This window comes from Rhinoraja longicauda, chromosome 10, assembly GCF_053455715.1.
Source record: "Rhinoraja longicauda isolate Sanriku21f chromosome 10, sRhiLon1.1, whole genome shotgun sequence".
Lineage (NCBI taxonomy): Eukaryota > Metazoa > Chordata > Chondrichthyes > Rajiformes > Arhynchobatidae > Rhinoraja > Rhinoraja longicauda.
Genome location: NC_135962.1, coordinates 11340568 through 11366730, shown reverse-complemented (window position 1 = coordinate 11366730; position 26163 = coordinate 11340568). Strand labels below are relative to the sequence as shown.

At 43.5% G+C, this 26163-nt stretch overlaps 1 protein-coding gene across 1 annotated transcript; it reads left to right on the top strand.

The window, feature by feature from the left end:
• The first annotated feature begins 1698 nt into the window (after positions 1-1698).
• Positions 1699-25831, top strand: dnal1 (dynein, axonemal, light chain 1). The gene is made up of 8 exons (XM_078406213.1): positions 1699-1800; positions 1884-1922; positions 3704-3813; positions 8008-8063; positions 11297-11352; positions 13567-13693; positions 20859-20999; positions 25162-25831. The coding sequence occupies exons 1-8, from the start codon at positions 1798-1800 to the stop codon at positions 25203-25205; spliced, it is 576 nt and encodes a 191-aa protein (XP_078262339.1). The 5' UTR covers positions 1699-1797; the 3' UTR covers positions 25206-25831.
• Positions 25832-26163: the final 332 nt, after the last annotated feature.

Here is a 26163-nt window from a genome sequence, read left to right as displayed (position 1 = left end):
GCAGGCAGTGAAGAAAGCCAATGGAATGTTGGCCTTCGTAACAAGAGGAGTTGAGTATAGGAGCAAAGAGGTCCTTCTACAGTTGTACCGGGCCCTGGTGAGACCGCACCTGGAGTACTGTGTGCAGTTTTGGTCTCCAAATTTGAGGAAGGATATTCTTGCTATGGAGGGCGTGCAGCGTAGGTTCACTAGGTTAATTCCCGGAATGGCGGGACTGTCGTATGTTGAAAGGCTGGAGCGATTGGGCTTGTATACACTGGAATTTAGAAGGATGAGGGTGGATCTTATTGAAACATATAAGATAATTAGGGGATTGGACACATTAGAGGCAGGAAACATGTTCCCAATGTTGGGGGAGTCCAGAACAAGGGGCCACAGTTTAAGAATAAGGGGTAGGCCATTTAGAACGGAGATGAGGAAGAACTTTTTCAGTCAGAGAGTGGTGAAGGTGTGGAATTCTCTGCCTCAGAAGGCAGTGGAGGCCAGTTCGTTGGATGCTTTCAAGAGAGAGCTGGATAGAGCTCTTAAGGATAGCGGAGTGAGGGGGTATGGGGAGAAGGCAGGAACGGGGTACTGATTGAGAGTGATCAGCCATGATCGCATTGAATGGCGGTGCTGGCTCGAAGGGCTGAATGGCCTACTCCTGCACCTATTGTCTATTGTCTATTGTCTAATCCCTTGTAACAGGTACCATAACGCTATTTTGATGAAGAGCAAGGTTCCCCTGAACCCAAGACCAGTTGGCTGGTTATTACCAAGTTGCTGCCTCTGGAATTCTGTTTCTTTCTTTACTGCTCCTGAACACTAGTCTAACCAGTTCTGGAATGTTCTAATGTGATGGAAAGGGCTATGAGAATGTAAGTCTTTCTTTCAGCTGGACGCATTTGTTGGTCACAAGTGCCAGTGGGTCTCAAAGTTGGTCCTGTTGGACTGAATGGGTCTCAACGTTGGTCTCAATGGATTGAGTGGGTCTCAAAGTTGGTCTCATTGGATTGAGTGGGTCTCAAAGTTGGTCTCATTGGATTGAGTGTGTCTCAATGTTGGTCCGGTTGGACTGAATGGGTCGCAAAGTTGGTCTCATTGCGCTGAGTGGGTCTCAAAGTTGGTCTCCTTGGACTGAGTGAGTCTCAAAGTTGATCTCATTGGACTGAGTGAGTCTCATTGGACTGAGTGATCTCAGCTCCATTCACCATCGGCCGACTTGGGCTATTCACTATCCCGCGGTCTAGGCTTAAGCTCAGGGGTGACCGCGCTTTTGCGGTTGCAGCTCCTAGACTGTGGAACAGCATCCCTCTCCCCATCAGAACTGCCCCCTCCATCGACTCCTTTAAGTCCGGGCTCAAAACCTATTTCTACTCCCTAGCGTTTGAGGCTCATTGAGGAGGCGCTGTGAACTGTTTGCGTGCTACTGTATGTTTTCATTTTTTTTTTTTTCTATTGGAACCTAATCAGATGTACAGCACTTTGGTCAACGTGGGTTGTTTTTAAATGTGCTATACAAATAAAATTGACTTGACTTGACTTGACCAGAGTCTGGCAGACGCTTGATCGCGTCATCTTCGTCCCGCCCCTGCTCGCCGCGTCATCTTCACCCCGCCCCAAGTCGCAGCCGGATCCTCGCCCCGCCCAGTTCCTGCGTTAACTTCGCCCCGCCCCCTGATCGCTCGTCATCTTTACCCCGCCCCTTCGTCTGGACGTCATCCTCGCCCCGCCCCCTGGCCATCGCGTCATTTTCACCCCGCCCCGGTGAGCCGCGCCTGCGCGGGGCATCGCTGTGCCTAGCAACCGCAGCGGAGGATGGTGAGTGAGTGGGGGTTTCGGTCGCCGTCCCTCAGTAACGCTGCCCGCTCCTCAGTAACGCCGCCTCTCCTCTTCTTTTCCAGGCAAAAGCGACCACCATTAAAGAGGCTCTGGCCAAGTGGGTGAGTAACAGGCGCCCGATCCCACCCGGCCTCGATCACCTCCACCTCCATCTTCCCTCCCTCCGCCTCGATCCCCCCCCCGGCTTCGACCACCCCCAGTCCCGAACACGACTCGCTCCCTGCAGCCATCCACTCGACCACCTTCTGCTCCCCCTCCTTGCTCCCCCACCCCCCCCCCCCCCCTCGACCACCTTCGGAACAACCCCTACAATCAATCCCTGATTGTTCCTCCTTCCAGTCTTCAGTGTTCATCGTCCCTGTGCACCACAAAGCCTGTTTACACCTTTCCCCCAACAACATGATTCGTGTGGTGGATCCATTCATTGCCTCAGCCTGCATTTGCTCTGCAAAACTCATTATTTTCTTCTACCGAAATTCTATTTATTCGAGCTGCCGCGGGGAGTAGTTGAGACAGGTACCGTAACAGCATTTAAAAGGCACTCGGATATGTGCTTGGATAGGAACTGTTTAGAGGGATACAGGCCAAACGCGAACAAATGGGACCAGGGAGGTCAAATTCTGGGAGGACAAATAGCGTAATTGACAAAACCTTGAGAAGTATTGATACATGTCTTGCGTACATGTCCGTAGTTCCCTGAAAATAGCCACATGGGTGATGGGTAGTGACATGTGATATATTTGCCTTCATAGGTGAGGCATCGGGTAAAAGAGTTGGGATACCATAACGCAGCCATACAAAACATTAGAGTGCACTTAAGAGTATTGTGTATTGTGTACAGTCCTGTGGTTGCACTGGAAAAAAGAACGTGGTAACAATAGAAGAGATTCATCAATGTGTTGCGTGGAATGGAGGGCTGTAGTTGAATGGTGAGATTGGACAGGCTAGATGTTCTCTCACTGGAAATTAAAGGAGTCCCTTTAAAGAGATGTACAAAATTATGATGGGCATAGATGGAATAGATAGTCAAAATCATATGGAATTTAATCACAGCAGATCTTGGATGCACTTCCCACTTGTCTGGATTAAATTCAATTTACAGGAGAGTCTGGAATTAGAGGACACAGGTTTAATGTTGGGGGGGGGGGGGTAATTGAAGGGAGATCTGAGGAAATCTGCTTTTCGAATATCTGGAATGAACTGCCAGAGGAGATGGTGGTGGCAGATAGTTACAACATTTAAAGGGCATTTGAACAGGTACTTTGTTAGGGAAAGCCTCCTCAGATTCTCTCCCTCATTTTTTCTTGGTATATGAATGGTTTATCTCCTTGTTAATCTGCTGTGGAATTCCAGATAGGAAGTTACATAACCTCTGCCAATTTCCATTCTGCTCTCTCTTTCCCATGTCCATACCTGACTCAATTCACTTTTATTTAGTGATCAATTATTCCAATCCTCCATATTCCAACAGCTATCTTGACTATACCTTTTCCTACAATTCGTCCATTGCCTCATCCATTCTCCCAGTGCTTATCGCTCTATTTTATCTGTGGTGATACAATCATGATGTTCTAACCTTCATGATTGTATCACCACCCCCTGCTTTTAAGGCTTTGGGCTAGTCTTGGGCACATCTCAATAGCTTCAATTAGCAAGATGGCATAAATGATGATTTGGGCTCTGTCAAAAGTTAGACCTTTTGCTGATATACATGCAAAAAAGGCAACAACTGGAAGAGAGCAAGGATTTCCAAGATGTGTAGATGACCGAGAGGTTAGTTGTGGGTTCCATGGCAAGGCCTTAAAAGAAGGATGAATGGTGTTGCTAATTATTTGTCTCCTAGATAGAAATTTTAAAAGGATGAAAAAACATTGATTTTCAGGAAGAAAGGTCAGGTGAGAAGGCAGCTGAAGCACGGGAGGTGAAGTTGTATGGCCAGGTCCCTCCTATTGAAAAGATGGATGCGTCCCTTTCAACACTGAGTAATTGCGAGTAAGTTTTTCTGGATTGAACCTTGAGTGCTTATTTATGTGCCTCGCTCCCCCTGCTGGACTTTCTTTCCTTAAAATATGGTTTTAAAGTGAAAACTATAATGTTTTCAAGGTTTCACCTTCTCTTACAGCTCCTAACACATTCAAATATTGGATGGCATGTTGTATCTGGTCAAAGTGGGCATTCTTCAGCTGATCCCTATCACAAGGAATTGTGATGCTTTGGTGTCTGAGTTCATACCTTTGTCACTGGCAGTGGGGCAGGAATCTTGGTTAGTTTCTTCAATCCCAAATCAGCAAAGGTTGTGGAGATGAGGGAGCTATAGAAATTAATACTTCTGCTAGCATTCGTAGAACAACATTTCTTTAAGCGTAACTCAGCGGGACAAGCAGCATCTCTGGAGAGAAGAAATGGGTGACAAGAAACAGTCTGAAGAAGGGTCTCAACCCGAAACGTCACTCATTGCTTCTCTCCAGAGATGTTGCCTGTCCCGCAGAGTTACGCCGGAATTTTGTGTCTATCTTCGGTGTAAACCAGCAGCTGCAGTTGCTTCCTACACATTTGTTTAAGTGTTGTCATTTTTACCACATTTTAATGCTTTCCTCTGAATTGCCCTAAATACCTTCATCTGAGCAAAAAACTAAAAGCAAGAGAAGGCCACTCGTCTCTTTGAGCTGCCTGCTGCATAATAGCATCTGGCTGATCTGATTTCCTAAAGTGCCCCCACCCTCCTCCCCATAATCACTGCCTAGATGCATTCAAAGACTCTGCTTCCACTTTCTTTTGTAGAGAACTCCAAAGAGTCTTGAGCCATTAGGAGAATAACTTTTTGACTTATTCTGTTTTAAATAAGCTTATTTTTAAACAATGACTCCTGAATCTAGAGTATCCCATGAAAGCAAAAATCCTTACCATATCTATCCTGCCCAGATCCCTCAGGATTTTAGTTGTTTCAACTATTCTTTTTCATTCATTTGAATTCCATGGGTATTAGCCTAGCCTGCCCAACGTTTCCTCGTAAGGCAACTCACCAATTCCAAATGTTACTCCAGTTAACCTTTTTGAAATGCATCCAACACATTATACCCTTTCTTAAATAAGGAGATCAGTACTGTTCACACTATTCCTAGACTTATTGTAGTCTATTTAACTTAAATAATACTTTTCCACTAAACAATAATCTGTTAGATTTGTTAATTGCTTACAGCTAAGTAAAATGTTTGAATATTTTTTAGATGGAAAGAGATAGATTTCTGATAAGGAAGGGGGTAGAGAAGTTACATATATAGGTAGAAATGTAGAGTTGAGGTTACGTACAGGTTTGTGGGTTAATTGGCTTCAATAAGATCATAAATTGTAGGATAGTGCAAGTGTACAAGGTGATCGCTGGTCGGCGCGGACTCGGCAGGCCTGTTTTTGCGCTGTATGTCTAAAGTCTAAAAAGAGTGGTCTCCTGCTAATTTGTTTGTAAGAAACCAACAACTAAATCTGGAGTCCTGTACTTACAGATTTGAATTGTATCTCAAATAAATTGTATTTGGACTGTATCTCTAAATCTAAAAATTATGCTGAAAATTTAAACAACCAATATGAAAATAAAGCTTCCTGATAATCTATAGCTTGAAGCACTAAGAAAAGACTGAATCATTTCCAACTATCTTCAGGCAGAATGCTAAAAGGATTACCCACCTTGGATGACCCAATGTCCCCATAATCATGGGATCCTGTTTGATTCATTCTACAGAGTATCAATGGTTGAGAGCTGCAGTGCTCAAGATTTCTGCTGCTGAACTCACCACAACCCCAGCAAGGTGCTGCTGTACAGATATGCTCTCCAGAGATGCTGCCTGACCCGCTGTGTTACTCCAGCATTTGTGTCTATCAAAAGATGATATTATTAAGGAGTAGAATGCCTTCCATTCCAGACTGTCAATACCTATCAGCATAATTGGATATATCATAGATTTATAGAGTCATGCAGTACGGAAACATGTCCCACACCCAGCAGGAACTACAGTCACTGATGACCGCTTCTATTGGGCTTGCAAGGACTTTGGGCTGACCATCAGCCTGAAGAAGATGAACGTCCTGGGACAGGATACAGCCTGTCATCACCATCGACGACCACGAACTCGATGCCGTCCATCAGTTCATGTACCTCGGCTCCACCATCACCGCCAACCTCTCCTTGGACTCAGAGATTGACAAGAGGATCGGGAAGGCAGCTACAACTCTCGCTCGTCTCACAACTTGAGTGTGGACCAACCCAAAGCTGACAGTGAAGACAAAGATAGCAGTCTACAACGCCTGTGTCAACAGCACGGTGCTGTACAGCAGTGAGATGTGGATTACATATGCCAGACTGGAGAAAAGACAACACCTTCCACCTTAGAAGCATCCGCCGTATCCTGGGTATATCCTGGCAAGACAGAGTGTCCAACGCCGAGATTCTTCCGAGTATGTACACTCTACTCAGGCAGCGCAGACTGCAGTGGCTGGGCCATGTCCACCGCATGGAGGATGGCCATATTCCAAAAGACATCCTCTATGGAAAGCTGACATCTGGGAGGAGAACCATCGGCCGCCCCCAGCTACGTTACAAGGATGTCTGCAAGAGAGATTTGAAGGCGCTCAACATCGATGTGGAGTCCTGGGAGAGCCTTGCAGCTGACCATACGAGGTGGAGAGGTACCCTGAACCTGAAGAGAAACTGATGAACGTAGCGGCAGACAAGCGGGCATACAGAAAGGAGCGCAGCAATTTCAACAGACCAGAGACCACATGCAAATGTGACCTTTGCGACAGAGACTGTCACTCCCGCATTGGTCTCTTCAGCCACAAGCGACGCTGCTCTAACCGAGGTGTGGAGCAAGCAGCCAACTAGGATGCATCACCCATGGTCAGCCATGACCGTGGGGGGCCTAAGAAGCAGCACGGAAACGGGCGCTTCGGCCCAGCTTGCCCGTGTGGACCAAGGTGCCCCATCTACACTAGTTCAACCTGCCTGTTTTTGGCCCATATCCCTCTAAACCTCTCCTACCTATGTCCATAAGGTCATATCAAATAGTAGAATTTGACCATTCGGCCCATCAGATCTACGCCATTCAATCATGACGGATCATCTCTCCCTCCTAACCCCGTTCTCCTGCCTTCTTCCCATAACCTTAACCATAACCATAACGGCATGGTGGCGCAGCGGTAGAGTTGCTGCCTTACAGCGAATGCAGTGCCGGAGACTCAGGTTCGATCCTGACTACGGGCACTGTCTGTACGGAGTTTGTACGTTCTCCCTGTAACCTGCGTGGGCTTTTTCCGAGATCTTCGGTTTCCTCCCACACTCCAAAGACGTACAGGTATGCAGGTTAATTGACTGGGTAAATGTAAAAATTGTCCCTAGTGTGTGTAGGATAGTGTTAATGTGCGGGGATCGCTGGGCGGCGCGGACTCGGGGGGCCGAAGGGCCTGTTTCCACGCTGTATCTCTAAATCTAAAAAAAATCTAAACCTCTGGCACCCGTACTAATCAAGAACTCTACCTTAAAAGTATCCACTGACTTGGCCTCTACAGCCTTCTGTGGCAAAGAATTCCACAGATTCTCCGCCCTCTGATGAAAGAAATTTCTCCTCATCTCCTTCCTAAAAGAACGTCCTCTAATTCTGAGGCTATGACCTCTAGTCCGAAACACTCCCACTCCACGCCCACTCTATCCAAGCCTTCCACTATTCTGTATGTTTCAATGAGGTCTCCCCTCATTCTTCTAAAAAAGGTGCCTCTCAGATTCCTATTAAATCTTTCCCCTCTCACCATAAACCTATGTCCTCTGGTTCCTGATTTTCCCTCCTCTGGGTAAACAATTCTGTGCATCTACCCTATCTATGCACTGATGCTCATTTGAATTAGTGTGCCGGTTTTACCTGTGAGTTCCATGCAACTGAGGTCTTGTCAAAATTAGGTGAAATCATTTTGCTTCAGATTCATGCAGTCAGTGGAGCAAGGTTTTCATTCTGGTGGTACATTGTAAAGTTCTCTGTTCTGAGCACTGATCTCAGAAATACTGAACATGTATCTGAAGTTGATGTTTGAGAACATGAAGACCTTCATTTTATCATTTTTTAAAAATCAGCAATCTAGTGTTGCTTTAAATAATGGTGCAATATCACCCAAATTTAAAATATTATTTTGCTTGTTTTTCAGAAAATTGTCTCTTTCAACTAATTGCATTGAAAAAATAGCGAATTTGAATGGACTAAGTAAGTGTAAGATTTTTGTTAAAGATTTCATTCAAGTGTTTTTACTTTCACATCAAACATTCTTCTAAAACTGAAGCAAATGTACTATTTCGGGTAAATGGAAGTACGTACATCTGTATTTTTGCTGTCACTTGCTGAGCTCATGTTTTACTCCATTTACATTAGCAAAGCTGGCATCCTAAGATATTTAAATAAAATCATAGATGTGTGTTGTCAAATGATGACATACTATATATACACTACTGTAAATATTCACTAATGGCAGTATTCATTACTTAACTTTGGGTATGATAGTTTCAGTGATAATGCTACCAGTCCAGTAACGTTCTGAACTGGAATAACACCTCAGAAACTTGAGTACAAATCCCAGCAGGCACTACTGGAGACTGGAATTTGTTACTACCCTCACGACCAGAGATCCGAGTTCATTACCCTCACGACCAGAGACTCGAGTTTGTTACTATCACAACTTGACTTAATTTCCCTCACTATCAAAGTCTCGAGATCATTACTCTCACTCTCAGAGACCCAAATTCGATACCCTCACTACTGGAAACTCGAGTTAATTACCCTCACTACCAGAGATCTGAGTTCATTTCCCTCGTGACCAGAGACCCGAGTTCATTTCCCTCATTACCAGAGCCCCTCATTTGTTACCCTCACCAATAGAGATAGGTGTCAAGTGGTGGACTTGTTATTTAGACTAAGATCATCAAATCTTAACCACATGTCATCCTCCCAAATGTGCCTATTTTAACTCTGCATAAATCCTTCCAATCAGGTTGTCAACTTTGCCATCGTATTGAAATGCCTCATCAAAGTCTCTCATGAGAACTTACAGAATAGTAATAAAAATCCCTCCTTTTTTTCAAACTATTCAACCTTTGAATCAATTGACTGCAATCTTCCTCCAAAGTCTTTCCCTTGTCATAGTCTTACAGCGTGGAAACAGTCCCTTCGGCCTAACTTTTCCACACCAGGCAACATGTCCCATCTACACTCATCCCACCTGCCTGCGTTTTGCCCATATCCCTCTAAACCTGTACAATCCATGTACCTGTCTAAATGTTTCTTAAACATTGCGATATTACCTGCCTCAACTACATCCTCAGGCTGAAGAAGGGTCTTGACCCGAAATGTCACCCATTCTTTTTCTCCAGAGATGCTGCCTGTCCCGCTGAGTTACTCCAGCATTTTGTGTCTACCTCCTCAGGCAGATCGTTCCATACACTCACCACCGTTCGTGTGAAAATGTTACCCCTCGGGTTCCTATTAGATCTTTCCCCTTCACCTTAAATGTCTTCTGGTTCTTGATTACCCTAGTCTGGGCAAGAGAATCTGTGCATTTAACTGATTGATCTATTCCTCTCATGATTTTGTATACCTGCACAAGATCACCCCTCAAGCTCCTGTGCTCCAAGGAATAGAGTCTGAGCCTGCTCAACCTCTCCCTAAAGCTCAAGCCTTCAAGTCCTGGCAACATCCTCATAAATCTTCTCTGCACCCTTTCCAGCTTGACAACATCTTTCCTATAACATGGTGCCCAAAACTAATACAATACTCTAAATGTGGCTTCACCAACGTCTTGTACAACTGCAACATGACCACCCAACTTTTATACTCAATATTCTGACTGTTGAAAGCCAATGTACCAAAAGCCTTTTGACCATCCTGTGGATTGGAGAATAGCAAATGTTATCCCACTTTTTAAGAAAGGAGGGAGAGAGAAAACGGGTAATTATAGACCAGTTAGTCTGACATCAGTGGTGGGGAAAATGCTGGAGTCAATTATAAAAGACGAAATTGCTGAGCATTTGGATAGCAGTAACGGGATCGTTCCGAGTCAGCATGGATTTACGAAGGGGAAATCATGCTTGACAAATCTACTGGAATTTTTTGAGGATGTAACTAGGAAAATTGACAAGGGAGAGTCAGTGGATGTGGTGTACCTCGACTTTCAGAAAGCCTTCGACAAGGTCCCACATAGGAGATTGGTGGGCAAAATTAGGGCACATGGTATTGGGGGTAGGGTACTGACATGGATAGAAAATTGGTTAACAGACAGAAAGCAAAGAGTGGGGATAAATGGGTCCCTTTCGGAATGGCAGGCAGTGACCAGTGGGGTACCGCAAGGTTCGGTGCTGGGTCCCCAGCTATTTACGATATACATTAATGACTTAGACGAAGGGATTAAAAGTACCATTAGCAAATTTGCAGATGATACTAAGTTGGGGGGTAGTGTGAATTGTGAGGAAGATGCAATAAGGCTGCAGGGTGACCTGGACAGGTTGTGTGAGTGGGCGGATACATGGCAGATGCAGTTTAATGTAGATAAGTGTGAGGTTATTCACTTTGGAAGTAAGAATAGAAAGGCAGATTATTATCTGAATGGTGTCAAGTTAGGAGGAGGGGGGGTTCAACGAGATCTGGGTGTCCTAGTGCATCAGTCAATGAAAGGAAGCATGCAGGTTCAGCAGGCAGTGAAGAAAGCCAATGGAATGTTGGCCTTCGTAACAAGAGGAGTTGAGTATAGGAGCAAAGAGGTCCTTCTACAGTTGTACCGGGCCCTGGTGAGACCGCACCTGGAGTACTGTGTGCAGTTTTGGTCTCCAAATTTGAGGAAGGATATTCTTGCTATGGAGGGCGTGCAGCGTAGGTTCACTAGATTAATTCCCGGAATGGCGGGACTGTCGTATGTTGAAAGGCTGGAGCGATTGGGCTTGTATACACTGGAATTTAGAAGGATGAGGGGGGATCTTATTGAAACATATAAGATAATTAGGGGATTGGACACATTAGAGGCAGATAACATGTTCCCAATGTTGGGGGAGTCCAGAACAAGGGGCCACAGTTTGAGAATAAGGGGTAGGCCATTTAGAACGGAGATGAGGAAGAACTTTTTCAGTCAGAGAGTGGTGAAGGTGTGGAATTCTCTGCCTCAGAAGGCAGTGGAGGCCAGTTCGTTGGATGCTTTCAAGAGAGAGCTGGATAGAGCTCTTAAGGATAGCGGAGTGAGGGGGTATGGGGAGAAGGCAGGAACGGGGTACTGATTGATAGTGATCAGCCATGATCGCATTGAATGGCGGTGCTGGCTCGAAGGGCTGAATGGCCTACTCCTGCACCTATTGTCTATTGTCTATTGTCTATTGTCACCCTATCTACCTATGATGCCACTTTCAACGAACTAAATGCCAGTTTAAAGTGAAATATTGTGTATTTTTCTTATTTTCCAGAGAAGTTAAAAATTCTATCACTGGGAAGAAACAACATAAAGAATTTAAATGGCCTGGTAGGTTAATAACAAATGAATGATCTGAATCTAATCTCCATTATTAAGGTTTGTACTTATTTCTGCAATTGGGCAGCAAATTTGGTTAAAGAGTGGTGGGGCACAATACAAAGCGCAAAGGTTTAGAATGTAAAATTGTATATACTAGTATCAGAGGTTAACGGGAGATCTGATAGAAGTATACGAAATTATGAAAGGCACAGATGGGATAGACAGTTAAAACCTTTCTCCCAGAGTTGAACTGTAAGAGACGAGAGGGCATAGCTTTAAAGTGGGAGGGGCTAAATTTAAAGGAGATGTGTGCAGCAAGTTTTTTACACAGAGATTGGTGGGTGCCTGGAAAGCACTGACAGGGATGGTGGAGGCTGATACAATCGTGGCATTTAAGAAGCTTTCAAAAAGGCGCGTGGATGTGCAGGGAATGGAGGGATATGGATCACATGCAGGCAGAGAAGATTAGTTTAACTTGACATCATGTTCGGCACAGACATTGTTGACGGAAGGGCCTATTCCTGTTCTGTACAGTTTTATGTAATACACCATTAGAGGTCATTCACAAAACACAACATTTTCAGGCTTTTTCTATTCTCAGAATAGTTTGTAAATACCTGAAGTTCCCACAAGTTCACTCAATTTCAGAGGCTACGTTGGAGCAAATTGCAAATTGCAGCTAGTAGAGATGCAAGAAATTACAGACTGCAGCTTTGGAGTTTCCATGTGGTTTCACTGTATAAGAGGCTGTTGGTTTTGTGGTATAAGAAAGGCAAATGCTACCAGTTTACTTGGCATCACATCCACAAAATCTAAGTCATTAAATAGTAGAACAGCCACATGGTCAAAATAATCCACTCTTGCTCCGCGTTTATGAAGGGGAATACCAGTCAGCCATAACAAGAATCATTTAATCATTTATTAAATTTACTCCTATTCTTTAGTTAATATATTAACCATTTAATTGTTCATTGGTATCTTCAAATTCAGTGCATTTGAGAATGGTTCTTTGTCACACCCAAAATGCCCATCTTAAAATTAAGGGAATACAAATATAGTCTATTCAGTAAAAAGAGAATACTTGAAATACTCAGCAGGCCAGGCAGTATCAGTGGAGCAAGAAGCAGGTTAATATTTCAAGTCAATAACCTTTGATCGGAACTGGGAGAAATTGGGAAAACAAGCATGTTTTTGTAGAGAAGGGGAAAGGAAGGGGGAACAGAAAGAATGGTTGTGATAAGGTGGAGATTGAGTGACACAAATGGTGGTTGCTCATCCGAGAGATGGCAGAGAAAGTTTAATAATTGCAATCTATGCATTCTTCATAATTTTAACCCATCAGCTGTGGTACCAGTCTGTTGACTCTGTACAGCATCGCTTCCATGACCAATAGATCTGAAATGTGGTGCCTGGGGCTAATTACAGTATTCTAAATGTTATTAAATGAGATTTTTAATCACATAATTAGCATCCTTTGCAGTCCAGTGCCTTGATATTAAGAGAAACATTTAAATCTGCTCTTTTTTTCCTTCCTGGATTTTCTTGCTTCCTTTATGATGCTTATTATTTCCTACCATTTTGACCAAGCTCTGAAGAAGGGTCTCGACCCGAAACATCATCCATTCCTTCTCTCCCGAGATGCTGCCTGACCTGCTGAGTTACTCCAGCATTTTGTGAATAAATTGACCAAGCTTTTGGTCAGTTATTTAAGTTGTACTAATTTTCTTTTATAGTCATAGAGTCATACGAATGGAAACAGGCTCAACTCATCCAAGCCAACCCAGTTGTCCCATTTGGCCCATATTTCTCTAAACTTTTCTCATTTGTGTACATGACCAAATGTCTTTTAAATGCTGTTACAGTACCTGCCTCAACTACCTCCTCTGGCAGCCTGTTCCATAAAATCCCCACCTTCTGAGTGAAAAAGTTGCCCCTCAAGTTTGTATTAAATCTTGCCCCTCTCACCATAATTCTATGTCCTCTGTACCTGTCCAATAACTTTCAGTGATTTCTATAAATACTTTGTATTGCGAATTAACTCAAGCACTCTGCCTGCCTGCCCGTTTCTTAGTTTAATTTCCAAATCTGTTTGCACCTTAATCAAGGCACACTGCAAGCGATGAAATCAGTGCAATTGCATGTTAAAATATTGTTACAAAGAAATTAAGCACATTTCCTATCACTCTCTATCTTTACTGCTATAATTAATTTTACTTTCTGCAGGAGTCAGTCGGGGAGACATTGGAAGAATTGTGGATATCGTACAACTTAATAGAGAAGCTTAAAGGAATTCATGCCATGAAGCAGCTCCGAGTGCTATACATGTCGAACAACATAGTGAAGGATTGGGGTACGCTCCACATTTTTTAATATAGAAAACTTGCATTACTGCAGAGGGTTTCACAACATCAGCACATGCCTGAGCACTTTACTGCCAATGAAATGTTTTTGAATCATAGCCACAGTTGTACTTATAACAACCAAAGATAGACGCAAATTGTTGGAGTAATGCTGGGCAACTTCATATGGATTCTATGGATGATTGAAACACATAGAAGACTAGCCATCTCCACATTCAAGTTGGCAGATGACAAGTCAATATGGTGAAGTGGACTTACTTTACTTGACCAGAGACTGGGCGAGAAACACACTAAGTAACGTCTTTTGGTCTGAAATGGTCTGACTTTGATGGATGGTTGTGAAAGTAGAAGAGTTTTCTCCACGAAACACCCAGCAGGTCCCATAGTTGACATGTTGATTGCTGATTTGAATAGTGGGAATGTGGGAAGTGGGAGAAGTACCTGAAGTGGATGGCACAGTTTCGATCCTGATCCGGTTTCGATCCTGACTGCTGGTGCTATCTGTACGGAGATTGTACGTTCTCCCCGTGACCGTGTGGATTTTCTCCGGGTGCTCCAGTTTCCTCTCACATTCCAAAGACGTACATGTTGTAGGTTAATTATCTTCTGTAAAATTGCCCTTAGTGTGTAGGATGGGATAACATAGAACTAGTGTACAGGTGATTGTTGGTCGGCATGGACCTGGTGGGCTGGAGGGTGTGTTTCTATACTGTATCTCTAAACTAAAATAAATCTGAGTAAGGACTCCCAGTAAATGTTGCAGGTTTGGGTGAAAGAAGTAGCTTTGGATTTCTGATTCCCAGCGTCCTTCATCATTAGCATTTCCTTCACCTTCAGCCTGGGTTAATATGGATTACTTCACAATGACTGATCGCAATAATTTAGGCAGCAACATTGTTACATCAAGCATTACCTGTGTGATTGCACCCAGATGAACCTTTGATCATCTCACAATTCCCATACCCCTAAATGCCCAATAGATCTTCAGTTAGTGAAGCTTTATTGGACCCATATATGTAGTATAAAAGCTGAGCAAAATAATAACAGTAAAACCTACCGTAAACCCTCGTTTTAATGAACCTCAGTTATAGCGGACTAAATCAGTTAGACCGAGTTTGTTGTTTCACGGAATGACCACTAGGTGAATGGAGCGAATGGTGTTTTTGAACCATTTTAGCTTAGTTTAGTTTAGAGATACACCATGGAAACATCGAGTCCGTGCCAACCAGCGATCACCCATAAACTAGTTCTATCCCACACACTAGGGACAATTCATAATGTGTAGGATAAAACTACCGCAGTGGTTCTACCTTCCCTCCCTCCTTGCAAAGGCAAAGGCATTCCGACAGCTTGGGTTTCCCTGGGTCTCCTCCCCCACAAAGAAATGCAGGCCTGCGGCCTAACTGGCCTCCGCGAACCACCAGCAGAGCCTCAGCGCCAGAGACACTGTCTTGACCCTGGGCACCCCCTGCGACCGTGACTCCCCCACCCTGGCACCCCCTGCGACCGTGACTCTCCCACCCGGGCGCCCCAGCTCCACCCCCACGCTACAACGTTTCGGATAGAAACAGTGCACCCAGAGGAAATCCAGGCAGCGAAAGGGAGCACCCGGGGCCATAAGCTAGCGGCTCGACCAGCGACCCACAGAAACCAACCAAACCACAAACCATGTCTCCCCAACGCGGGAGGAAACCCGAGGACCTGGACGAGATCCACGCTGCCACAGGGAGCGCCCGAGGTCAGGATCAAACTCCGGTCTCTGGCGCTGTAAGGTAGTAACTCTACCACGGTGCCATTGTGCCGCCCCAAGTTATTGTATATTTTGTGTCCTTTACTGTTTATTGCGTAGTGTATGTTTATTGGCTGTTTTTCCCAATAGTACTGTACATATTAACCCCCCCCCCTTATTTGGTTATAGCGAGGGTTCAATAGTCAATAGTGTCAATCAATAGTCAATACTGCTTTATTTGGCACATTATGTAACTGCACAGTGAAATTCTTATTGCGTATATTACACATGCGGGCAATGCTATTTTTAACGCCATTATTCAAAGTCCGGTCGGCCCATCTTTGTGTCCCGGGTCGTCTCCTGAAGCCGACCTTGAAGACGCTGGAGGCATTAATCCAGTTCACCCTCCTACTGGCCCACGCTCCTCACATGCGACGTCTCCAGTTCCCTCCCAGTCACATTGTTCGACGAGCCTTCAGGCAGGCCGCTGGTTGCGCGGTCCTACGAGCCTTCGGGCGGGTTTCCGGTCTTGCCGATCGCCGAACCTTCGGGCTAGGTCCCACTGACCAACGAACCTTCTGGGCGGCACCGCGGCCACAGCACCTCGGGAAGGGGTTTGCTGTACTTACAGGTTTTAAAACAATAGCAGTGACTTGGCATGGACTATGGCCATGTGTCCCTGCTGTACCTTTCTGTGACTCTGACAATGAAGCAACTCCCACCATCCCTCCTTAAATCTGTGGAGACAATATTGAACATTTCAAATTTGAGGTGGTTATGTTCTTGCTAAGAGAATTGAGGGATATAGAAATAAACCAGGTTGCAGAAGCTAAAATACAAATGAACCTTGATCTAATGAGACTCGTCATTTTCTTCTGTAGCTGAAGCCTGTCAGAGGTCCCTGAATCAACAGCTATGTTTGTCAAATAGCAATTCTCTGGAAGCAGTAGATTTGTGTCTTGGTCATGTTAAATAGTCATCTACTTTTGTGTTTTTATATTATCATTCAAGGATGTTTGTGCTGAGATACCTGAAATTTTATAGGATCTATAGCACAGAAACGAACCACATGTCAGACAGCCCATACTGACATTTATGCTGTTGTTGTGTCACTTCCACTCTGTTCATCGAAATGCACCAGTGTAATTCTCTGTTCCCTTGCTCCTCTTGTCGGGTTTCTTAGTGATATCTTTTAGCAATGGACTCCAGTTACCTTCTTCAACATAGCTGGAAATGTTCTCTCTGTATTCAGTCCATCAAGAACTTGCATGAAAAAAAGATGAAAAACAAAAAAAATTACAGATGATGTAAATCTATAATTAAACTTCAAATGCTATAAAGAACTCAGAAGATTAGGCGTTATCTGTGGAGAGAGAAAGTGAATTAAAACTTCAGATCAAAGATGTTTTGTCATTCTGACAAAGCGTCTTCGATCTGAATTATTATCTGTTTCCACAGATGATGCCTAACCCACAGAGTATTTTCAGCATTTTCTATTGTTATTTATAATTTGAATTATGTTTTTAGGTCTGTTGTCAAGGGAAAGGAAGCCTGGTCTGTCCATCCTTTTTTAGTATATGTCCTCTCAAATTCTGGTACCCCTTGTTTTCCTTACATTTTTGTATCATCTGATGTGGTTCAGTGGTTACACTTACAGTAAATATGTGGCTTGAACTATCAGTCCAGTAAGCTAAATTCAAATCCCACCAGCCCTGTAATTTAAATTAAGTTAATCACCTAGATTTTTTTTTAAACTAGACATTAGTGATGATATACAATTTCCACCACTATTCCAGGCTGTATGTGGCAGGATGGCAAAGCTGGTCTGATTGGTTTGTTGTGAGGTTGCTGAACTCTGTCCATTCTTTTTCCTGTTTAACATACATGACCCAGCGTTGCAGTTTTACCAGTTTAGCACCTGCACTTTTATGTACCACTGTTACAACTTCTGATGTGTTCAATTCCATTCACAACTCTTGAACGAATGAAGCAGACCTTCCTGCATGGATAAAACCTGCACAACATTTGAGCATGGACAGGATAAATAACAAGTAACAAGAAAAGCAGCCAACGATCATGTTCAATCAAGAGGAGCCTAATCCCTTGCCCTTAACATTCAGTAACATTGCCATCTCAGAGTCCTTCTCTATCACTGACGAAAAACACGATGCATCAGCAACATAAATATTGTTGCTGTCACAGCAGATTAGAATCTGGTTATCCTGCTGAGAGTGACTCGCTGCTGGGCACCACACACGTTTTGCTTTATGTGCAAGATATTGGACTTGATGGTTCGCCATCACCTACTTGAGTACAATTAAGATGGACACCAATCACTGGCCAGTGACACAGATTCTGATAAAATGTTCTTGTCTGGATGTGGAACTCCATTAGTACTCAGAAAGTTTGAGACCATCCCGGGCAAAGCATGCAAATTTATTTGTAGCCCATCTACCACCTGAAATATTTATTCCCTCTCCCAATGATGCACAGTAGTTGCAGTGTGTACCGTCTGCAACATGCTCTATAGTTATTTGCCCAGGTTACTCTGTAACTGCACATCCAAGTCTCTACATCCAAAAAGACAAGGATTCAGATGTAAGGCAACACCACAGGTGCAGGTTTTTCCCACGTCATGTACCAATCATGTTTGGAAATATGTTAGTATTTCTTCCATGTTGCTTTATCCAAATCCTGAGACCTCCCTACCCAACATTATTTGGTTACGGATGCGGGAATGTCTGCAATGACCCTTTACCACCTTCTCAAGAACAACAGGTTGGCTGGGTGGCACAAGACGGAGAGTGGCAATAATGGGGGATTTTTCTGGTTGGCTGCCAGTGACTAGCGGAGTTCCACAGGGGTCGGTACTGGGGCTGCTACACTTCACGTTGTATATTAATGATTTGGATGAGATAATAGTGGTCTTCTTAAAGCAGGTGGGACCTCAGAATGGAGTAGTGAGAGGTTAAAGATGTCAGTGAATACCTTTGCCAGCTGGTCCGCACGGGTCCCGAGGAGGCGTCTGGGATTCCATCTGGGCCAGTTTAGTTTAGAGATACAGCGCGGAAACAGGCCCTTCGGCCCACTGAATCCGCACCGACCAGCCATCCCCGCTCATTAACACTATCCTACACACACTAGGGACAATTTACATATACACCAAGCCAATTAACCAGTACGTCTTTGGAGTGTGGGAGGAAATCGAAGATCTCAGAGAAAACCCACGCAGTCATGGGGAAAACGTACAAACTCCGTACCGACAGCACCCGTAGTCCAGATTGAACCCGGGTCTCCAGCACTGCAAGGTAGTTACTCTACCGCTGCACCACCGTTGCTTTCTGCAGATGCACTCTCAGGCAGGCCAAACATACGTCTGCTAGGGAAACAATTGGTACAGGCGCATCCAAGACTGGCGGGATGGGTGACGTTCCTCCACCAACCTTCTGGTGGAGGTCTTATAATGTAGTCTGAATGAGCATGGTTGATCCTTTATCTAAATAGATTGTTTTCTTTATATCTTTCGCCTTATTTCTAATGTCATTATGTAATAACAAGTATTGCAGCTTCTCCATCCCTTTTCCCTCTGTTTTCCAGATATGTTACTGCAGTGTTTAATTCCCCGTACCACTTTCCCTGTACCCTTGTTTTAGTAAACCACACTTGGTCTGGTGGTTACCAATACCAGATGCCCTATTTTATTGCAGACACTGTGTACATTGCTATACATATAGTTCACTCACGTTTTAATTGTATTATATCTTACTACATGGTTAACCTTTTTTTAGAATCCTATAATTCTGTTTTGCTTCCTTGGTATCTTTCCTGTCTGATTTTATTCTTTCTTGATTTGTTAATGTTTGGACTTCTTGTGTTTCTTCCTTCAAACTCGTCTAAAATCTTTTACAACTTTATTAGATGTTTTGCTAATTATATAACAGCTTGATGAAAGTGCATCTGGAGTACTGAGTACAGTTTTGGTTTCATAATCTAAAAAGCAATATTCTTGCCACTCTGTTCAGAGTTCAGAGAAGATTTGCTTGACTGGTCCCAGGAATGTTAAAGGGGGTGAGATTGAGTAGATCTGTAAAGCAGCTCACCATCACCTTCCAGAGGCCAGTTAGGAATGGGTAATTAAATACTGTCTCGGCCTGCAAAGCCCACATCCCTTGAATGAATAATAATTAAAAAATAAACTAGTGTTGGTATTCTGAAGAGTGAAGAAGATTGAAAGGAGATCTCACTGAAACTTGCAAAACTCCTAGTCTCAATGTTTCCCCTGGACGAGGAATCTAAAACTAAGGCTCATCGCCTTAGAATATGGAATAAGCCACATTGGGCTGAGGTGAGGAGAAATGCCTTCATGAATCTTTGGATGGTCTGTCCCTGAGAACAATGGAGATTTAGTCATTGTGCTCATTCAGAACAGTAATGGTTTAATTTCTAGATGTAAAGCTAGTTTGCAATGGTTCAGGTTATTAGTAATTAATAACCTCGTGGGCTGCTTTGTAATTTACAGCTTGTTTATTGATACCATTTCACCAGGACTTTCACCCTGTCCCTAACCATATTGCATGCCTCCATTTGGATCTGATAACTGAATTTACCCCCTCTCTGTCCCTGCATCACCACTTGTTGGGAAACATCTCTGCCAGTAAGTTAAGTGCTGATCTGACTGTAGCCTCTGCTCTACACTCCTATGTAACTGCGGTAATCTTTCACCCTCGTACTTACCAAGAATCTATCTACCTCTACCTAGAAGAGAAGTAACGAGGACTCTACTTCCAATTACCTTTGAGGAAGAGTTCCAAAGACTCATGACACACTAAGAAATAGAAATTTCACTTCATCTCTGTCACAGGAGGAGTCATTGTCTCCACTTCACCAGTGTCAGAGCCCCTCAGGATCTGTATGCAATATGCAGGAGTGCATATTGCTTAACGACATTTCACTTATCAAATATCTACCCTCTCTTCTTCAAACTCTAGTCTCTCGTTCCCTCTCAAGTCATCCGGTTGTGACAACTTTTGGTTATCTGTCTGACTGTCGCCCTGGTCTGTCTGCCTGACTCTTTCTCTCTCTTTGCTTCTGCCAGTGTCTGCCTTTCAGTTTCACTTTGTATCTCTGGTTCTCTCTCTCTCTCTCTGTCTTTTTTGGTCTCCTTTGTCTCCTTCTCTGCCCCCTCTCTTCTTCCCTCTGTCTCCATCTCTCACTGTCCCTTTGTATCTCTGTCCCACCCTCTTTCTCAATCTCTCTGTCTGTCTCTCTCTCTCACTGTCTCTCTGTGTCTTTCTCTGCCTCCTACTTCTCTGTCTCCCTCTCCATCCCTGTATATTCTCCCCTTTGTCTCTCTGTCCCTCCCTCCCTCCATCACTCTCTCGCACACTTACTTTCTCCTAATTCTCTTCGTTACTTTCAACATTTAGCTGAATTTGCCAAGCTGGCTGATCTTCCTAACCTGGTGGACCTTGTATTTGTGGGGAACCCATTAGAAGAGAAATACTCATCGGAAGGCGTGTGGGTGGAAGAAGCGACGAAGAGGCTGACTCGGCTGAAGAAACTAGATGGTATGTTAACTGACATATTTACATTTCATTATGTTACATAGGGAGGCAGTTCTGCCATCGAATCTGTGCCAGTTGTTTGAGTCATTCCATCCCACCCCCTCCCTCACTTATTTCCTTGTCAACTATTGTTTCCAGCATGCTTATTGACAATCTCACATCAATTCTTCAGCCACCCATACTGGGCTGATTTACTCTGGTGATTAACCTGGCAACCAGCATTCTTGGCAAGAAACTGAAGAGAGGCTCTGGAGCCTAGGATCGGGGGAAAAGACAGATCTTGGAGGAGGTAGCGCTGAAGGAGGTTATTGAAAATGGAGGAAGGAATTCATGGAGAGGTTTGGAACAAAGAATTTTTAAAGATTTGCAGGTCTACGGGCGAATGGGTCTAGATGCTAGTTCCAATGCTTTGCTTAGTTTGTGGAGAATGCAAGGTGGAGGCTGATGAGGAGCAATGTAATTGAGAACCAGCAAGCCAGGTCCTAACATACAGTAATAGATGTTTGAAGACAATGCAGTACACACTGCCACACAGTGGCTGAATCTGGTTTGGTGATTTTCCTTTCTAGAAGCTTGCTAGAATGGAGACATGAGAGACTGCAAATACTGCATTTTGAGCAAAAGATAAGGTGTTGCGGAACTCAGTGGATCAGGCTACATCTGTGGGGGGAATCAATAGACAATAGACTATTCCTAATAGAATAGGTGCAGGAGTAGGCCATTCGGCCCTTCGAGCCAGCACCACCATTCAATGTGATCATGGCTGATCACTCTCAATCTGTACCCCGTTCCTGCCTTCTCCCCATTCCCCCCGACTCCGCTATCCTTAAGAGCTCTATCTAGCTCTCTCTTGAATGTATTCAGAGAATTGGCCCCCACTGCCCTCTGAGGCAGAGAATTCCACAGATTCACAACTCTCTGACTAAAAAAGTTTTTCCTCATCTCCGTTCCAAATGGCCTACCCCTTATTCTTAAACTGTGGCCCCTGGTTCTGGACTCCCCCAACATTGGGAACATGTTTCCTGCCTCTAACATGTCCAACCCCTTAATAATCTTATACGTTTCGATAAGATCCCCTCTCATCCTTCTAAATTCCAGTGTATACAAACCTAGTCGCTCTAGTCTACCAACATATGACAGTCCCGCCATTCCGGGAATTAACCTAGTAAACCTACGCTGCACGCCCTCAATAGCAAGAATATCCTTCCTCAAATTTGGAGACCAAAACTGCACACAGTACTCCAGGTGCGGTCTCACTAGGGCCCTATACAACTGCAGAGGACCTCTTTGCTCCTATACTCAATTCCTCTCGTTATGAATGCCAACATTCCATTGGCTTTCTTCACTGCCTGCTGTACCTGCATGCTTCCTTTCAGTGACTGATGCACTAATGAATCGACAGATAACACTTTGGGGCGAACCCTTCCTCAGGTCGATGGGGGATTAGTTGCATATAGAGATACAACATGGAAACAAGCCCTTCAGCCCACCGAGTCCACGCTAACCATCGATCACCTGTTCACACTAGTTCTATGTTATCCCACCTTCTCATCCACTCCCTACACGCACGGGGCAATTTACAGAGGTCAAATTAAGCTACAAACCCTCACGTCTTTGGGATATGGGAGGAAACTGGAGTTGTGAAGGAAAAAGCTGGAAAAGGTGGGACAAAGCCTGGCAAGTGACAGGTGGAAACAGATGAGGGGGGTAGCGATTGACAGATGGGTGGAGTTAGTACAAAGGCTCAAGGTGAATAAGAGATAAAGGGGTGCCAGATAAGGAAAGAAGAGGAAGAGTGAAATGTTAAGTCAGAGGGAGGGTTAAGGAAAGGGACAAAGGAGGGGGAAGATGGGGGGAATAAAAGGGAAATGGAGGACCCAGAGATAGGAGGGGTGGGGAATGAATGTAAATGAATGTGCCTGGGATGGGGAGGGAGGGAAAGAAGAACCTTGCCTGAACGCAATGGCTGCGAACAGACACGGAAGGGGCCCATACAGAACAATAAATTTCCAAACGGAATGGGTGACGTTTCGGGTCGAGACCCTTCTTCAATTCACAAAATGCTGGAGGTCAGGCAGCATTTTGTGAATTCTCCAGCATAATAATCCAGCAAATTCTCCAGCATTTTGTGAATTGAAGAAGGGTCTCGACCCGAAACGTCACCCATTCCTTCTCTCCTGAGATGCTGCCTGACCTGCTGAGTTACTCCAGCATTTTGTGAATAAATACCTTTAATTTGTACCAGCATCTGCAGTTATTTTCTTATAATAAATTTCCAAAGATCATACAAGTGGATCGTGTTAATCAGCCAGAATATTTCAGTGTATGGAGCACTAAACGCTGTTCAGGTAACGTTTCGGGTCATGACCCTTTTTTTTTGTTGGTTTTATTTCACCAGATAACTGAAGATCTAAGGATGGCCTGTAGAATTTCTTATAGCTCACACATAGTAATAGAGAGGGAGGCTATTGACCCTATTGGGTCCATGCTGGTATTCGAGCAATATTCCCATTTGTTTCCCCACTTTTTTGTTTATCCCAGCAACATAATTTCTAACACAACCTCTCTTCTAATATTGCAATTTGCCAATACTAAGGAGTAATTGGAAGTAAATAAAACCACAGAGTGCTGGAGTAACTCACTGGGTCAGGCAGTATCTCTGAAGGAGATGCATAAATGACTTTTCGGGTCGGGATGCTTCTTCAGAGTGCAGAGTGCTCTATACGTTGAAATATTCTGGCTGATCAACAAGATCTATTTGTATGATCTTTGGAAACTAATCACTCTGAGTTACTCTAGCACTTTGTATTTTTTATAAGCAGCATCTGCAGTTTCTTGTATCTACGGTGATTGGAAGTAGGCAGTTTATCTCCAAAGCGCCAAGTGTAAACCCACTTAGTTCAAAAGCTCATAAGACATAGGTGCAGAATAAGGCCAATCGGCCTATTGAGTCTGCTCCGCAATTCGATCATGATTGATTTGTTTTTCCCCCTCAAACCCATTCTCCTGCCTTCTCCTTGTAAGCTTTGACATCCTTACTAATCAAGAAAGTACCAATCTCTGCTTGGCCAAGGAGAGAACATGCAGACTCCTCACAATGAGCACCCAATGTCAGGATGGAACCTGGTATCCCAGAGCTGTGAGCCAGTAACTGCTGTACTGCCAAGCTGTCTAAAGATGTTCTAAAAATTGTGAACAGGTTTGATAAGGTAGAAAATATTTCACTTGTGGGACCATAAATAATACATCGTCACATCTAAATTAGTAGTAATTCGAGAGAAACTTGGCTGTTTCTATACTGTTCACTTTTCATAGTTCCAAGTGATCTGCAGTTTTGGAAATGGCCAGGACTTTACAATGCTTTGAATAATCTGCAAGAAATGTGTTTCACATGCCAGATAGTGTGTGAAGTGTCTCCCTTATTCAATAATGGCATAGTCAGTTCAGTCATAACGTTGTGCTTTGAATTCCCATTCCAAAGAATTGAATGCAGAACTCAGGCTTGCACTTCTGTGCTACATTGAATGAGTTTGCATTGACAGGGGTCTTACCTTTTGGATGAATTGTTAGACCAAAACCTCTGATCTGTATATAAAGGATACCATGCTACAACCAGGAGACAAGCAAAGTTGTCCCCGTGTCATGGCTAATTTTTTTCCCTCAGGTTATTGTATTTGCAGATTTGCATGCTTTATCTTTGAGACCATGTGGGGTTTTTTTAAGAATGTTCTGTTGTCCTCTCATATCCCAAAGTCCTGTTGCTTGGTAGGTTTGTTTTGTTATTGTAAACGACAGCTACTGTGGCAGTTGATGAGCATGTGGAAGAGAACAGGGTACTGGAAAATAAGTAGAGCAAGAGGACTGATAGGATTGCTGTGAGAGCTGGCAGAGACTCGATAGGCTGAATGGCCTCATGTCTGAAGGAAATATCAATATTATCAATACAAAATTAAAGCCATTTATTGTTTCATTTATATCAATATTGATTGTCTGAATTTGTATAAATCGAGGTTTGCTTGTGGAATCCGGTAGCTACATTTCCTACATTAAACTTTAAAAGTAGTTTTGCCCTGCATCCTTCAATCTTGAGTGGGGAATTGTAAACTTGCTTTGCATGTTCAAGTGGCCAATAATTTTCTAACTATGTAACTTCTGTTAAATTTAGGGATCCCTGTCATTAAACAGGTGGAAGAAGAGGCTGATGACTAACTGACTGAGGCTGATGTCTGAACAACCTTCCTATTGCACTTTCTGTACTCTCCTTGCAAGTGAGCATTGTCTGAAGATCTCACAGCCCAGTCTTTGGAAACTTCCCAGCACGTTCTCATTGTGTTGCCTCGTGATTTTTGTCATGTTTGTTGAAAACTGTGAGCTTCCAAAATCTACTGACCAACACCTAAAAACTTCAACTTCAACCACTAACAGGAAAATAGTTGCTTGAACTACAGATTTTTTAACTTTAATTTCTTTTGTATACTTTTGCGTGACACGAGCATTAACTTATAGATGCTGTTTGACAACATGGTAAACTGTTGTTCATTTCTGGTAAAGCACATGAAACTATTTTCTGTAAAATGAACATTGTAATTATAAATGAATGAGATATTGTTACAAGGTAGATATGTAGTTAATGAATGTGACGTTCATAGATAAGGTCCTACCTTTGCTTCTAATGTCATAAAGCAGCAGCTTTTCCCCATGTTCATTTCATCAAACAAGCATACTTTTTAAAGTGATATTCTCATTTTTGTAAAGTGCTTTTATCTGTTTTATACAAAATTATTTATCAGAAGATGTTGTACATGTACGCACAATCTTGTGGAAAAATGATTTATTCTGATAATGATTAAAGATAATTAACTTTCTTATCTTTCCTTACTAATGATTCCCAATAATTCTCCAGTGCCCCCCTCTCCCCTTCAATTTACCCCAGATCCCTTCACCTGCTTTCCTGAAGACTATCTAGGAAGTGCAATGCATGTACATAATTTTTTTCAGATACAACACTGATATGGTGGAAGTTGACACATTTCGGCCAGTGTAGGATTTGTCGCCAGTTTGACTACCAATTCCCTCACCTATGTTAATCTGCAACATAATTCCTATCCCTATACCTACAGTTATGCTTTTAACTTTTAGGTTTAAGTTCATTTGAGTTTTAGGTTTA

Excerpts from the sequence above, each read along its gene's own strand:
- dnal1 (XM_078406213.1), top strand. Across the intron at positions 13,694-20,858 it reads CAACATAGTGAAGGATTGGG|CTGAATTTGCCAAGCTGGCT; the intron begins GTACGCTCCACA and ends TTCAACATTTAG. Across the intron at positions 21,000-25,161 it reads TCGGCTGAAGAAACTAGATG|GGATCCCTGTCATTAAACAG; the intron begins GTATGTTAACTG and ends TGTTAAATTTAG.